General features: G+C 39.6%; 1 protein-coding gene across 3 annotated transcripts in view; it reads left to right on the top strand.

Annotated features, from left to right (window-relative positions):
- TIPRL (TOR signaling pathway regulator) overlaps positions 1-16,833 on the top strand; it is a 63,603-nt gene extending 46,770 nt beyond the window's left edge. For all 3 annotated transcript variants that reach the window (XM_055587156.1, XM_055587155.1, XM_055587157.1), the window contains exons 5-7: positions 12,260-12,355; positions 15,546-15,608; positions 16,547-16,833. In XM_055587156.1, coding sequence (XP_055443131.1) covers positions 12,260-12,355; positions 15,546-15,608; positions 16,547-16,690 — 303 coding nt within the window. In that variant the 3' untranslated portion in view covers positions 16,691-16,833. The remainder of the gene's footprint in view (positions 1-12,259; positions 12,356-15,545; positions 15,609-16,546) is intronic.
- Positions 16,834-17,123: the final 290 nt, after the last annotated feature.

The following is a 17,123-nucleotide window of genomic DNA, read 5'->3' as shown; positions in this document are numbered from 1 at the left end:
TCAACTCTTCACATGAGGTGGCCAAAGTACTGGAGTTTCAGCTTTAGCATCATTCCCTCCAAAGAAATCCCAGGGCTGATCTCCTTCAGAATGGACTGGTTGGATCTCCTTGCAGTCCAAGGGACTCTCAAGAGTCTTCTCCAACACCACAGTTCAAAAGTATCAATTCTTCGGTGCTCAGCCTTCTTACAGTCCAACTCTCACATCCACACATGACCACAGGAAAAGCCATAGCCTTGACTAGACGGACCTTTGTTGGCAAATTAATGTCTCTGCTTTTGAATATGCTATCTAGGTTGGACATAACTTTCCTTCCAAGGAGTAAGCGTCTTTTAATTTCATGGCTGCAGTCACCATCTGCAGTGATTTTGGAGCCCAAAAAAGTAAAGTCTGACACTGTTTCCACTGTTTCCCCATCTATTTCCCATGAAGTGATGGAACCGGATGCCATGATCTTCATTTTCTGAATGTTGAGCTTTAAGCCAACTTTTTCACTCTCCACTTTCACTTTGATCAAGAGGCTTTTGAGTTCCTCTTCACTTTCTGCCATAAGGGTGGTGTCATCTGCATATCTGAGGTGACTGATATTTCTCCCGGCAGTCTTGATTCCAGCTTGTGTTTCTTCTAGTCCAGCGTTTCTCATGATGTACTCTGCATATAAATTAAACAAACAGGGTGAGAATATACAGCCTTGATGTACTCCTTTTCGTATTTGGAATCAGTCTGTTGTTCCATGTCCAGTTCTAACTGTTGCTTCCTTACCTGCATACAGATTTCTCAAGAGGCAGGTCAGGTGGTCTGGTATTCCCATCTCTTTCAGAATTTCCCACAGTTTATTGTGATCCACGCAGTCAAAGGCTTTGGCATAGTCAATAAAGCAGAAATAGATGTTTTTCTGGAACTCTCTTGCTTTTTCCATGATCCAGTAGATGTTGGCAATTTGATCTCTGGTTCCTCTGCCTTTTCTAAAACCAGCTTGAACATCTGGAAGTTCACGGTTCACGTATTGCTGAAGCCTGGCTTGGAGAATTTTGAGCATTACTTTACTAGCGTGTGAGATGAGTGCAATTGTGTGGTAGTTTGAGCATTCTTTGGCATTGCCTTTCTTTGGGATTGGAATGAAAACTGACCTTTTGCAGTCCTGTGGCCACTGCTGAGTTTTCCCAATTTGCTGGCATATTGAGTGCAGCACTTTGACAGCATCATCTTTCAGGATTTGAAATAGCTCCACTGGAATTCCATCACCTCCACTAGCTTTGTTCGTAATGATGCTTTCTAAGGCCCACTTGACTTCACATTCCAGGATGTCTGGCTCTAGTCAGTGATCACACCATCGTGATTATCTGGGTCATGAAGATCTTTTTTGTACAGTTCTTCTGTGTATTCTTGCCACCTCTTCTTAATATCTTCTGCTTCTGTTAGGTCCATACCATTTCTGTCCTTTATCGAACCCATTTTTGCATGAAATGTCCCCTTGGTATCTCTAATTTTCTTGAAGAGATCTCTAGTCTTTCCCATTCTGTTGTTTTCCTCTATTTCTTTGCATTGATCGCTGAGGAAGGCTTTCTTATCTCTTCTTGCTATTCTTTGGAACTCTGCATTCAGATGCTTATATCTTTCCTTTTCTCCTTTGCTTTTCACTTCTCTTCTTTTCACAGCTATTTGTAAGGCCTCCCCAGACAGCCATTTTGCTTTTTTGCATTTCTTTTCCAAGGGGATGGTCTTGATCCCTGTCTCCTGTACAATGTCGCGAACCTCTTCCATAGTTCATCAGGCACTCTATCTATCAGATCTAGGCCCTTAAATCTATTTCTCGCTTCTACTGTATAATCATAAGGGATTTGATTTAGGTCATACCTGAATGGTCTAGTGGTTTTCCCTACTTTCTTCAATTTAAGTCTGAATTTGGTAATAAGGAGTTCATGATCTGAGCCACAGTCAGCTCCTGGTCTTGTTTTTGTTGACTGTATAAAGTTTCTCCATCTTTGGCTGCAAAGAATATAATCAGTCTGATTTCAGTGTTGACCATCTGGTGATGTCCATGTGTAGAGTCTTCTCTTGTGTTGTTGGAGGAGGGTGTTTGCTATGACCAGTGCATTTTCCGGCAAAACTCTATTAGTCTTTGCCCTGCTTCATTCCGTATTCCAAGGCCAAATTTGCCTGTTACTCCAGGTGTTTCTTGACTTCCTACTTTTGCATTCCAGTCCCCTATAATGAAAAGGACATCTTTTTTGGGTGTTAGTTCTAAAAGGTCTTGTAGGTCTTTATAGAACTGTTCAACTTCAGCTTCTTCAGCGTTACTGGTTGGGGCATAGACTTGGATTACTGTGATATTGAATGGTTTGCCTTGGAAAAGAACAGAGATCATTCTTTCGTTTTTGAGATTGCATTCAAGTCTGCATTTTGGACTCTTTTGTTGACCATGATGGCCACTCCATTTCTTCTGAGGGATTCCTGCCTGCAGTAGTAGATATAATGGTCATCTGAGTTAAATTCACCCATTCCAGTCCATTTTAGTTCGCTGATTCCTAGAATGTCGACATTCACTCTTGCCATCTCTTGTTCTTATGTTCTTTTTATTATGTTGTTGAATTGTGTTTGCTAGAATTTTGTTAAGGTTTTTTGCATTTATGTTCATCAGTGATACTGGCTGATAGTTTTCTCTTTTTTGGGGCATCTTTGTCTGGTTTTGGTATCAGAGTGATGGTGGCCTCGTAGAATGAGTTTGGGAGTTTTCCTTTCTCTGCAGTTTTCTGGAAGAGTTTGAGTAGAATAGGTGTTAGCTCTTCTCTAAACTTTTGGTAGAATTCACCTGTCAAGCCATCTGGCCCTGAGCTTCTGTTTGTTGGAAGATTTTTGATTAGAATTTCAATTTCCATGTTTGTGATTGGTTTGTTCCTATTTTGTATTTATTTCTGGTTCTGTTTTGAAGGGTTATATATACTTTTCTAAGAGTTTGTACTATCTGAAATGCAGTACTTGGGTGCAACCTCAAGAATGCCGGAAAGAGCTCTGTTCGTTTTCAAGGCAAACAATTCAATATCAGAGTAATACAAGTCTGTGCCCCAACCACTAAGGCCAAAGAAGCTGAAGTTGAATGGTTCTTTGAAGACCTTCTAGAAGTAACACCAAAAAAAGATGTCCTTTTTGTCATAGGGGACTGGAATGAAAACGTAGGAAGTCAAGAGATACCTCGAGAACTGGCAAGTTTGGCTTTGGAGTACAAAATGAAGCAGGGCAAAGGCTAACAGAATTTTGCCAAGAGAATGCACTGGTTATAGCTAAGACTGGCTTCCAACAACACACGAGATGACTCTCCACATGGACATCACCAGATGGTCAGTACCAAAATCAAATTGATTATATTCTTTGGTTCCGAATTAAGAAAGGAGTACATCAAGGCTGTATATTGTCACCCTGCTTATTTAACTTATATGCAGAGTACATCATGTGAAATGCCGGGCTGAATGAAGCACAAGCTGGAATCAAGATTGCTGGGAGAAATGTCAATAACTTCAGATTTGCAGATGACACCACCCTTATGGCAGAAAGTGAAGAACTAGAGTCTCTTGATGAAACTGAAAGAGGAGAGTGAACAAGCTAGCTTAAAACTCAATATTAAAAAAATAATAAGATCATGGCATCCAGTCCCATCACTTCATGGGAAATAGATGGGGAGACAATGGAAACAGTGACAAACTTAATTTTGGGGGGCTCCAAAATTGGTCAGATGGTGACTGCAACCATGAAATTAAAAGATGCTTGCTCCTTGGAAGAAAAGTCATGACCCACGTAGACAGCATATTAAAAATCAGATGCATTTCTTTGCCGACAGAGGTCCATCTAGTCAAAGCTATGGTTTTTCCAGTAGTCATGTTTGGATATGAGAGTTGGACTGTAAAGAAAGCTGAGTGCTGAAAAATTGATGCTTTTGAACTATGGTGTTGGAGAAGACTCTTGAGAATCCCTTGGACTGCTAGGAGATCAAACCAGTTGATCCTGAACAAAATCAGTCCTGAATATTCATTGGAAGGACTGATGCTGAAGCTGAAACTCTAATACTTGGCCACCTGATGCAAAGAACCCAGTGACTTTAAAGACCCTAATGCTGGGAAAGATTGAAGGCAGGAGGAGAAGGGTATGACAGAGGATGAAATGGTTGGATGGCATCACCGACTCAATGGACATGAATTTGAGCAATCTCCGGGAGTTGGTGATGGACATAGAAGCCTGGTGTGCTAAAGTCTATGGGGTTCCAAAGAGTTGGACCGGATTGAGCAAATGAACTGAACTTGAAAAATTTGTTCATTTCTTCCAGATTGCCCATTATTATTAACATATAGATGCTGATAGTAGTCTTTTATGATCCTTTTGTATTTTTGTGTTGTAATTTTACCTTTTTCATTTCTAATTTTAATGATTTGAGTCTTCTTTCTGTTTTTCTTGATGAGTCTGGCTAACCATTTGTCATTTCAATTATCTTCTCAAAGAGCCAGCTTTTAGTCTTATTGATCTTTGCTATCGTCTCCTTCATTTCTTTTTGATTTATTTCTCAAAGCTCTGATCTTTATGATTTCTTTCCTTCTAACTGGGTTTTTTTCATTCTTTTTTTCTAGTTGCTTTAGGTGTAAGGTTAGGTTGTTTGATGTCTCTCTTGTTTCTTGAAGTAGGCTTGTATTGCTGTAAACTTCCCTCTAGCACTGCTTTTGTTCAATCCCATAGGTTTTGAGTTGTGTTTTCAGTATCATTTGTTTCTAGGCCTATTATGATTTTATTTATTTCTTCAGTGACCTGTTGGTTATTCAAAAGCGTATTGTTTAGCCTCCATTTGTTTATGCTTTTCCAATTTTTTTTTTCTGTAGTTGATATCTAGTCTTATAGTGTTGTGGTCAGAAAAAAAATGCTTGAGATGATTTTGATAGCTTATGGTGAATGATGTTGGATCCATGATATCTGAAGAAGATTTAACTTCAGAACCAAGGACCAAGCTTGATCACTCAGAGCTTTTGTTCGCAGAAGTTTTATTACAGTGAGAAAGGACAGAGAAAGCTTCTGAGACTGACATCAGGAAGGGGATGGAGAGTGCCCCACTCACTAGGCTTGTCAAGGCTTTACACACTTTTACCAGACTCATTTCCACAACATAAACCTTAAATTAACAAGCTTAGAGGTAACAATAGAAAAGTCTTGCCAGACCCACTCCCACAACTAGGTTTTAAGATAACAAGATTAGTCAGAAGGTTCTTGATAGAAGGTTCTTGATAAGAAGGAGAAGGTGTCCTGGAGCAGATACATTGTTGTTATATAATCATTAGTACAGAGTTTAAGGAAAAACATACCCTTGAGCAAGATGAGTTGTTTTGTTTAGATCTGGGCTTAAACAAAGTTAGTCTTAAAGATTGTTGTTGTAACAACTCAGAGTTTGAGATAAAAAGTCTTACATTACTAAGACAAAGCAGTGTAGAAAAGAAAAACTTTCTCCTCCTTGAGGGCCCTGGACCCCTTCCTCCTTCTCAGGAGCCCCAGACTCCTTATCAACCTACCAAAGAATTAACTCTCTCAATTCCAGTTTTTTTTTTTTTTTTTAACCAAGGTTTGATTTATGGCCCAAGATGTGTTCTATCTTGGAGAATGTTCCATGTGCACTTGAGGAAAAAGTGAAATTGTTCTATTGTTTTTGGATGAAATGCCCTGTAGATACCAATTAGGTCCAACTCGTCCAGTGTATTGTTTAAAGCTTGTTTTTCCCTATTTTCTGCCTATGATCTGTCCACTGGTGTGAGAGGGGTAGTAAAGCCCCCCCACTATTACTGTGTTACTGTTGATTTCCCCTTTAATAATTAGTTGTTAACATCTGCCTTATGTATTTAGGTGCTCCTATGTGCATATATGTTTGTAATTGTTACATTTTCTTCTTGGATTGATCCCTTGATTATTATGTAGTATCTTTTGTCTCTTGTAACAGTCTTTATTTTAAAGTCTATTTTATCTGAGTATTGCTACTCCTGCTATCTTTTGATTTCCTATTTCATGGAATATCTTTTTCCAGCCCTTCACTTTCAGTCTGTGTTTATCCCTAGGTCTGAGGTGGGTCTCTTGTAGACAGCATATATAGTAGTCTTATTTTTGTATCAGCTCAGCCATCTGTTGTCTTTTGGCTAGAACACTTAGCCCATTTACATTTAAGGTAATTATTAATATGTATGATCCTGTTACTATTTACTTTATTGTTTTGGGTTTGTTTTTTAGGCCTTTTCTTTTTGTGTTTCCTATCTAGAGAAGTTCCTTTAGCATTTGTTGAAGAGCTGGTTTGGTGGTGCTGAATTCTCTTAACTTTAGCTTGTCTATAAAGCTTTTGATTTCTTCTTCGAATCTGAATGAGATCCTTGCTGAATAGAGTAATCTAGGTTGTAGGTTATTCCCTTTCATTACTTTAAGTATACCCTGCTATTCCCTTCTGGCCTGTAGAGTTTCTGTTGAAATATCAGCTGTTAGTCTTGTGGGTATCCCCATATGTTATTTGTTGCTTTTCCCTTGCTGCTTTTAATGTTTGTTCTTTGTGTTTAATTTTTGTTAGTTTGATTAATATGGGTCTTGGCATGTTTCTTCTTGGGTTTAACCTGTATGGTGGAGAAGGAAATGGCAACCCACTCCAGTACTCTTGCCTGGAAAATTCCATGGATGGAGAAGCCTGGTTCATGGGGTTGCAAAGAGTCAGACACGACTTCACTTTCACTTTCACTTATCCTGTATGGAACTCTCTGGGCTTCCCGCACTTGGGTGGCTGTATCCTTTCCCATTTTAGGGATGTTTTCAACTAAAATATCCTTAAATGTTTTCTCTTGCCCTTTCCTTTGTCTTCTTCTGGGACCCCTATGATTCGAATATTGGGGTGCTAAATGTTGTCCCAGAAGTCTCAGATTATCGTCATTTCTTTTTTATTATTTTTTCTTTAATGCTGTGTTCAGTGGTGTGTTTTGGGGTGTCTATGGGATCAGTATGGCTTTGGGCAGCCTGTCTGCTAATGTGCCAGGGTTGTGCCCCTCTTTTGCTGAAGGATTGGCGTGAGTTGTCTAGCACTGGAACTTGCTGGGTTTTAGGTGGGACTTGGTCTTAGCGTTGAGATGGAGGCCTTTGGGAGGGCTCTCACCTATTCATGTCCATGGGGTCAGGAGTTTTGGTGATCCAAAGTCCCAGGAGTCAAGTCTCCTGCATCTAGGGTTCAGGTCTGATCCCTTACAATAGCATCAAGATTTCACAGTCCACATAGCACAGAAGACAAAATGCCTAGACTAATGGTGAAACAGCTCTTAACAGCCAAGAACACCCAAAGAGATTCACACACTGACATAGGAAAAAGGAGAAGGAAGATGAAGAAAAGGGGGTGAAGAAAGGCTATGAAGAGGAGTCAAAAGACAGCACTCAAGCTAATAACCAACCCCCTAAGTGAAAATTGATACTAAAAATTAGACTCTTAAAGATACAAAATTAAAAACAAAAAATAAAAAAACAAAAGTCAGAAATATGGAATTTATTTTAAAAATGGAGTGTTTTTTTAATGCAATAAGTAGGTTATAAAAATAAAAACTAAAGAATTAATAAATAACCATATTAGGACAATATGATAAAAATACTTTTTTAAAAGGGGGGAAAAATATATATATAGTGGTACTGAGAGGAATGTCCAAATGATTCTTCCATTTTCCTGCTCCAGTTGATTTGCCTACCCAGAAAGTCCTCCAGTATTTCTAGAAAGGTCTTGACCTGTTGTGGGCATCTTCCCTTACTCCAGTTTGTACTTGTTCTCAAAATCTACAGTTGCCTCTAAAGCTTACGGTCTCAGGCTTAGAGTGGAAATGTAAACCATTGCACCTGCCACTGCCAGGGCAGTTTCTCCCTCTTTCCTTTGCTTATACAGCCACTGGAGTTCTGCTTTGGTTTGGAGCCCACCTCTCCTTATAAGGTGCCTTACCTCTGGAAAAGGTCAGTTTTCATTCTGATCCCAAAGAAGGGCAATGCCAAAGAATGTTCCAGCTAGTGTACTATTGAGCTCATTTCACATACTAGCAAGGTAATGCTCAAAATCCTTCAAGCTAGGCTTCACCCGTATGTGAACTGAGAATTTCCATATGTAAAAGTTGGATTTAGAAAAGGCAGAGGGACCAGAGATCAAATTACCAACATCCACTGGATCATAGAGAAAGCAAGGGAATCCCAGAAAAACATCTACTTCTGTTTCATTGACTATGCAAAAAACCTTTAACCTTGTGGATCATAACAAACTATGGAAAATTCTGAAAGAGATGGGAGTGCTGGACCACCTTACCTACCTCCTGAGAAACCTTTATGCAGTTAGAACTGGAACATGGAACAATGGACTGGTTCAAAATTGGGAAAGTAGTATGTCAAGGCTATGTATTGTCACCCTGCTTATTTAACTTATATACAGAGTATATCATATGAAATGCTGGGCTAGGTGAATCACAAATTGGATTCAAGGTTGCTGGGAGAAATATCAGCAACCTTAGATATGCAGATGATACTATCCCAGTGGCAGAAAATGAAGAGGAACTAAAGAACCTCTTGATGAAGGTGAAAAAGGAGAGTGAAAAAGCTGGCTTAACACTCAACATTAAAAAAACTGAGATCATGGCATTCGGTCTCATCACTTCATGGGAAATAGGTGGACAAAAAATGGAAATAGTGACAGACTTTATTTCCTTGGCTCCAAAATCACCGTGGACGGTGACTGCAGCCATGAAATTAAAAGACGCTTGCTCCTTGGAAGAAAAGCTATGACAAACCTAGACAGCATATTAAGTATAGTCAAAGGTATGGTTTTTCCAGCAGCTATGTAAAGATGTGAGAATTGGACTGTAAGGAAGGCTGAATGCCAAAGAATTGATGCTTTCAAACTGTGGTACTGGAGAACACTCTTGAGAATCCCGTGGACAGCAAGGAGATCAAACCAGCCAATCCTAAAGAAAATCAACCCTGAATATCCCTTGGAAGGACTGAAGCTGAAGCTCTAAGATTTTGGCCACCTCATGTGAAGAGCTGACTCATTGGAAAAGACCCTGATGCTGGGAAGGATTGAGGACAGGAGAAGGGGGCCACAGAGAATGAAATTGTTGGATGGCATTACTGAATCAATGGACGTGAGTTTGAGCAAATTCCGGGAGACAATGAAGGACAGGGAAGCCTGGCATGCTGCAGACCATGGGGCTGCAAAGAGTAGGACACGACTTAGCGACTGAACAAAAACTGCTTGTAAGTCTGTCTCCAGTGTCTGTCCTTCACCTAGAAACTAGGGTGTGAAAATAGGAGCTTGTTAGGGCTCACTTGCTCAGTTGTGCTGGGATGGCGGAGGGGTACAGCAGATGTTGTTAGGGTGTGTGAGGAGTGCTCACCACAGCTAGTCCTTGCTTGGTCCCTGCGGGAGGTCCCCAGCCTGAGGCAAGTTGTGCACCTTCCCAGGGGAGTTGGTCCTGGTCCTTGGCAGAGTTGTGCTGCTCAGGCTCCCAGGAAGACGTGGGTAGCAACCCTTAGCCGCTCACAACTTGGTGGTAGTTGCAGTCATGGGCTCGGGACCTTATTGGCCCTCTACCTTCCACTCTGGCATTTGCCTCTCTGCCTCTGGGGCCATAGACCACTGCCATCTTGCCCCCATTTGGCATTCACTAGGATTGTGTCCTTTTTTCTGTGAGTGTGCAGAGCTAGAACGAAGCATTAGTCTTCCCATGGGAATGATCTTTTGCTTCTCTGGCATTTTCCCAGGTCTGCCTCTGCTGTGTCATGTTAGTGCCCCCAGAGTATCTTCACGGCAGTCAACCCTGATCCTTTCCCTGAGGACCAATCCCCAAGGGCTGAGCCTCTGCACCCAGCCCCTACTCAAATGCGGGGAGATGCGAGTGTGAGCTGCTTCTTGGCTGGGAGGTGCCGACCAGTGCAATCTCTATGGGGAATTTTCTCCAGTTTGCCTTCAGAGCACCTGGCTTGCTGTGTCCCCCTCTGAGGTTCTGAAGCTTCCCCCTGACCCCGCCTGTGAGGAAGTTTCCTAGTGTGCAGAAACTTTTCCTCCTTCATAACTCCCTCCCAGGGGCTCAGGTCCCCGCCTGGAACTCTTTTGTCTCCCTTTTTGTTTTTATCTTTTGCCCTACTTTCTGAGGAGATTGGTTTGCCTTTCTGAAACTCTGGGGTCCTCTGTCCACATTCAGAAGATGTTCTGTGGGAACTGTTCCATGTGCAGATGAGTTTTTTGATATATTTGTGGGGGAGAAGGTCATCTCCCTGTCCTATTCCTCTGCCATGTTAAAGGTTCCTCCTCTGAGTTTTCTTAAATCTCATTAAGTTTTTTCACAATAGCTACTTTGAATTCTCTATCAGTTAGATTGAAATATTCTGTGACTTTAAGTTTGGTTTCTGGAGATTTGTCCTTTTCTTTTTGTGGTATAGTATTACTGTGGGTCTTCATGTTGCTTGATGAAGTGCTCCTCTGCTGGTGCATTTAAATAACATGTTAAAAGTGAGAGTGCTTTCTTTTGTTGTCTGTTAGGTGGCACTATTGACTTCCGTCCCTCTTGACTTCCCTGGTGGCTCAGATGGTAAAGTGTCTGCCTATAATGCAGGAGACCTGGGTTCAATCCCTGGGTCGGGAAGATCTTCTGGAGAAAGAAATGGTAACCCACTCCAGTATTCTTGCCTGGAAAATCCCATGGACAGAGGAGCTTGGTGGGCTACAGTCCGTGGGGTCGCACAGAGTTGGACATGACTGAATGCCTTCACTTTCACTTTCAGGTGACACTGTAGCACAGGTTTCGGTTTCTCTTGGCTGTGCTTCTTCTGTTATATTTGAGAATTGGCGCTTTCTGTGCTTTGTAAGAGGTATGGCTCTGTGCCTTCTTTCGCTCTTCTTGTGCCTCTGGATTAGCTACTGCTTTGCTTCTGTTGGACCTGCTGTGTCATGGGGATGGTGGGCTCTCCCTCGTGTCTGGGATCCCCTGAGACATAGGCTGTGCTCTGGGAGGAGGATGATAATTGGAGGGGAGCAGGGTTGTGAGTCATCTCCGCCATGTTGGGTGTTGTAAGTGTCTTGGGCTCTGCCATTGCAGACTGTGGGGCAGGTCTTTGGGTATGTCCGCCGCTGGAGGGACCGAGTCCTAGGCCCCACTGCTACTGCTTCCCAGTTGCCTGTGCCCACAGGTGCTCCCACATTCAGGACACCAAAGTCATGTGTGCTGCTTCCCGTGCTGCTGGGGTTTCTGAAGCTGTGGACTCAGCTGTACATAAGGCTGGGATTGCAGGCACGGACTTCACTGTTCTTTGGTTCTGCCTCTTTCATATGTTCCAGTACACCTACCAGTAGACGTATGCTGCTGCTGCTGCTAAGTCGCTTCAGTCGTGTCCGACTCTGTGTGACCCCATGGACGGCAGCCCACCAGGCTCCTCCACCCATGGGATTTTCCAGGCAAGAGTACTGGAGTGGGTTGCCATTGCCTTCTCCAATAGATGTATAGATATGTGGAATTCTCCAATGACCTATTGAGTTGGGCACAGGTATACTTCTGCTGAGTTGTGGATGTTTTGCAGGTTGTAGATTGAAGGGGAGAAACAAAGGTAACCTTGTTTCTGACAGCATTCCTATGAGGTTTAAAGACCTGAAGACCCAACACCCTATCCATCCCCTCCCTTCCTGACACCAGAACCCATGCTCCACTTATTCTGACTTTCTTCAGTGGTAATACTGGAAAACAGAAATGTATAGATGTGACACAGGTCAAAGATGTTAAGAATATGTTATAATGATCTCATAAACCAGACCTTGGCAGTATAAAATAGTAAATACTCAATTGGTTGCGTTGAATTAGACCATACCATTAAAGGCCTTTTGTCTTTATGTAAAGTTAATGAAAGATGAGTAGCAACAAAGAACTAGGTTGTTTTCTCATTTTTATATTACTGATATTGACATTTACTATAAGTGTCAATTTTTTTATAGTGTACATTATAATTTTCTTATTATTTAGGTATGTTTTAAGTGTTTAACCTCATTATCTTTTGACCTAGAAAAAATATTTTTCTATTATAGGAAGCTGTTTATGTTATGTTACATAATATAAACAGGTTTTCAGCTTTGGTTGGAACTAGGGCAAAGAACCTCTAGTTGAGAGATATTATGCCTTAAAATTTTTTTTCTTTTAGCAAATTAATAAAATATTTAATTTTCATTAAAATATTGATATACTTTTTTCTTTTACAGAGAGTAATGCCTTCTAGCTTTTTCTTGCTGCTGCGATTTTTCTTGAGAATTGATGGGGTGCTTATTAGAATGAATGACACAAGACTTTACCATGAGGTATCTCTTCTTCTTTAGTGAATATACTAGTTAATATTGGGCTTGTTCATGTTGTTACATTGTCAGTCTGAGAGTTTGAAATTCAACAGTGCTTTATATTATATGGTTATCCATCTAACCTTTAAGATTGAGTGTTTCACATTCACTGTTGACTGCACAGTTATCAAAACATTGCATCTTCTTTTCCAAAAGTTCTAGTAGCTGAAAATGTTTTTCTAAAAGACATTTCCATTAAGGGGAGCCTAATGCTTTTTTAAAAGAACTGTGTTTACTCTGTTTAAGAAAACTATCCCTTAACTCTTACTTTTTTTAATAGTATGTGTTGTTTATGTGATGTCCTGATATTAGAAATATCAATCACATAGCCTCCAGAAATTTGTGTCATCCCATCATTTTAATAGTTGTTTTAATGCTTGGAAATTCTGTGTTCTATTTCAAGGAATTGTTAACCTACAAGATTCTTAAAAAATAAGTGAAGAAAGTATGCTATGCTATGCTAAGTCGCTCAGTCGTGTCCGACTCTGTGCAACCCCATAGACTGCAGCCCACCAGGCTCTGCTGTCCCTGGGATTCTCCAGGCAAGAACACTGGAGTGGGTTGCCATTTCCTTCTCTAATGCATGAAAGTGAAAAGTAAAAGTGAAGTCGCTCAGTCATGTCCGACTCTTAGCGACCCAATGGACTTCAGCCTACCAGGCTCCTCGGTCCATGGGATTTGCCAGGCAAGAGTACTGGAGTGGGCTGCCATTGTCTTCTCCGAAGAAAGTATAGGGAGGCTTAATTGAGTAATAAAAATTCTTCTAGTAGCTTATAGCAGCCTATCCTTTTTTAACGAATTTTTGACATCAGATTTGTGATCATACAGAATGATAAATAAAAGGAGACCACCAGAATGACAAATGAGAGAAGAATATCAGTATCAGTATCAGTCACGGTAGTTGTAGTAATAGTTAACTTTTCTAACAATCCTATAAAATAAATATTATTATCTCTGCTTTATAGCTGAGGCAACTAAGGTAAAGAGAAATTAATTAAATTGCCTGTTATACAATTAATAGCTCAGTTGGTAAAGAATCCATGTCCAATGCAGAGACCCCAGTTCTATTCGTGGGTTGAGAAGATCCGCTGGAGAAGGGATAGGCTACCCACTCCTGTATACTTGGGCTTCTCTTGTGGATCACCTGGTAAAGAATCTGCCTGCAATGTGGGAGACCTGGGTTCCATCCCTGGGTTGGGAAGATCCCCTGGAGAAGGGAAAGGCTACCCACTCCAGTATTCTGACCTGGAGAATTCCATGGACTGTACAGTCCATGGGGTTGCAAAGAGTCGAATGTGACTTTCACTTTTTTTCATACAATTAACAGGTGGCAGAACTGGGATTTGAACCCAGTAAGATAGAATTGGATTGGTATTTTCCTTTTTTTTTATGGCCACACTGTGTGGCCTCTGGGATAGCTCCCTAACCAAGGATTGAAACCCCCACCCTGGCTACCTTCAGTGGTAGAAGCTTGGAGTCTTAACAACTAGATCACCAGGAAAGTTCCTGGATCTTTATGTTTTCAAAAATGATAGCAAAGTACTAAAAATAGGCTACATTTTACTCCCTCAGAAAAAAATGAAATTTGCATTTTTAGAAATGCTTGTGCTTTAGCTCAGAAATGTTGATTTCTTTTCAGGGTTTATCCTCAAAAAGATTCTTATATACAGTAACCCACAAATTTTAATTAGGCAGATGTATAGAGTTGTGTGTATGTGTGTGTATATATATATGTATTCATGGAAATGCTATTGTTTGTAACAGTTCAAGGATCTTCCAGGCAAGAATACTGGAGTGGTTTGACATTTCCTTCTCCAGGGGATCTTCCCGACCCAGGGATCGAACCCGGGCCTCTGGCATTCTAGTCAGACGCTTTACCGTCTGAGCTACCAGGGAAGCCCCAAAGGAAAGAAGGAAAGTGCTTTAATAACCATTGAATGAGTATTGATTAAATGGCCATTCATATCCTGTTAACCTGCAACAAATAGACTGCCAGATATTTCTCCAGCAAAATTGGATTTATTCAGGATCAGCAGAAAATTGCAGTTTGGGATCTGTAACCATGGTGAGCCATGTGCAAGTCCCTGCATGGCAAGGGAAGGAGAATACTTTTATAGACTGGAAAAGGAAGGTGGGAGGGCTATAGGAAACAGAGTCCATGGTTTTCCATTGGATGATTCCTTGCCAGAAACTAAGAGGAGTCTTTCTTTTTTTTGTTGGGCTTTGCTATGGTTGCAGGATGTGAGAGCTTCCCTTTTTAGTCTCCAAACTGTATTTAATTGAGGTTTCTATTTTTAATTTTTTACAATTCATATAGTAGAAAATATATAACCATTAGAATTAGTGGTTGATTTGAAGAGATGTACAAATTAATATTGACTTTTAAGGTGCAAGTATGAATATAAGATTTTCTGTAGAGATTTCTAAATGTTGAGGATAGTGTTATCTATAGAAGTTGTGATTATTGATAATTTATACTCTTATGTTTATATTATTTGATTTTTTTTACAGTAAGCATCAATCTTTTTGTTGATATAGAAGATTGAAACTTTCAGGGAATGTAATCTTGTAATTTTTTTCTCTTATTAAATAATGTTTTACCAAAAACCAAATTGTAATAAATTGCTTTCTAAAACCTCCCTTTAAAACGTCTTAAATGGGAAAATTGAAGTATAGAAAAAGTGACTATAAATAAGCAATTTAACAAATTTTTAGAAATAGGAAAGAATAAAACTTGTTTAAGCTTTTTTTTTTTTTTGAATATAAAGGTAGCCACAGTTATGTAGGTAGATGCTAGTATAACTTAAGGAAAAGGTGTGGTTCTAAACTTGACATGATATTTAAATCTCTTACATATTTCATTACAAATATATACATTTTCTTTCAGAGTAAAACCTTTGCTTATGTTTCTCTTACATGACAATTATTAAATATGTTTACATATGTATATCTGATATTACTGTAATTTATACAGATTGGAATTAATAATTCAGAATTCTTGAATTAGTTCTCTTACTGTAGAATTAGATGGTCTCATCAGACTTAATGCTACTTTTACAATCTGTTCTAAAATGCAGGCAATTCTATTTAATAGAAAGGATTTTGTAAATCAATATAAATAAATTTATTGTGATTTTTTTATTTTTAAATATAGGCTGGCAAGACCTACATGTTACGAGAATATACATCACGAGAGAGCAAAATTGCTAATTTAATGGTACAGTATTTAAATATCAATTTTTAAAAGTTAAGTTTTAATGTTTTACTTTAGATATGGTATCCTCCCATGTCCCACCCATCTACCAAACCTGTATCCCTAAATCCATTCATTTACCTAATAGGTAGGTAAATCCTGCTGAAGTGTATTTTTTCTGGTACTCACCTCAATTACAGTTAGAGTTGTTAGGTATATTAGTCATCATCCAACCCAATTTCCACTTGTATTCTGGAAAAACTGAGAGCCAGAGGTGTGACTTACTGTAGCTCCTACAACTGGTTGGTGGTGGAGCTGCAGTAGGATGTGCTTTCCACTACTTATTCTGAGGGACATAATACCCCCCTCCATTTTTTGCTCCCCTGGAGTTTGTAAAGGGCTTCTGCAAGTCTATAGGAGTTAATAATGGCTTGTTTAAAAAGTGATACCTTCCTGCTAAGTTGATATTTTTAAATTCACCCTTAGTCCTTATTTCTATCTGTATATATTGGGTTGGCCAAAAGGTTTGTTTGAGTTTTGATGTTAAGATATTATGGAAAAATCTGAATAAACCTTTCGTCCAGCCAAATAGAATATATGAGTTAAAAAAATTACTTAGAGTCTATTGGAGACTACATGTTGGCATCTAACTGAAGACTGGTGCTTTCAGGATACAAAAGTAACAGGAAAAGGAAATTGGAATAAGATGTATTTAATTCTTAGAACATTTAATGGTGCATTATAAGTGACATCTCCCTATGATTTTTGAGGAAACCCTCTAGTAACAGACTAAATGAGTCAGTAACAAGAGATATAATTAGGAGTACCTAATGATGTTCCTTATATATATATTGTACCTCATTTTAAAATTGCCATGCTTTAGGAATGCTTGAACCAAAGCATTTCCAAAATTATCATTGTAGTAACTTCATATATACTAATATGATTTATGTATTTCCTAGCATGTTTCACCTTCCCTCTTCACGGAACCTAATGAAATATCACAGTATTTACCGATAAAGGAGGCAGTTTGTGAGAAGCTAATATTTCCAGAAAGAATTGAGCCTAACCCTGCAGACTCAAAAGAATGTACACCTGTGGAATAGAATGTGTTATAACATATACTCACTGTGGAATCTGACTGGCTATTTGGAGGGGGTATTTTTATTTTGAGAATTAATTGCCTTGTCTATGTGCAGATTTTCTGTAACCTTAAAGGAAAAGAAAAAATAAAGGATTGTTGCAGGCAGATTCCACTCAACTGCTGTTTGTACCCTGTCTTCAAATTCATATTCCAGGAATTTATATTCTCTGGAATTAAGTTCAGATTTCTAAATTGTAACAAAGCAGAGTCTCACTAAGAAGAAGGTGATGTGTGTATGTCTCTGAAGGAGTTAGCACAACCTGCATCTATCATGAAACGCTATCTTCTACCGTGAGGAGAGGTTGTTTTAAATCACTCAATCATAGCACCTTGTGGCTTTCATTGGATTCCTAATCATGCACATTGATATAGTTTAGTGGGTCTTTACCTTGTTT

Source organism: Bubalus kerabau, chromosome 6, assembly GCF_029407905.1.
Source record: "Bubalus kerabau isolate K-KA32 ecotype Philippines breed swamp buffalo chromosome 6, PCC_UOA_SB_1v2, whole genome shotgun sequence".
Lineage (NCBI taxonomy): Eukaryota > Metazoa > Chordata > Mammalia > Artiodactyla > Bovidae > Bubalus > Bubalus kerabau.
This window is presented reverse-complemented; position numbering and strand designations above follow the sequence as displayed.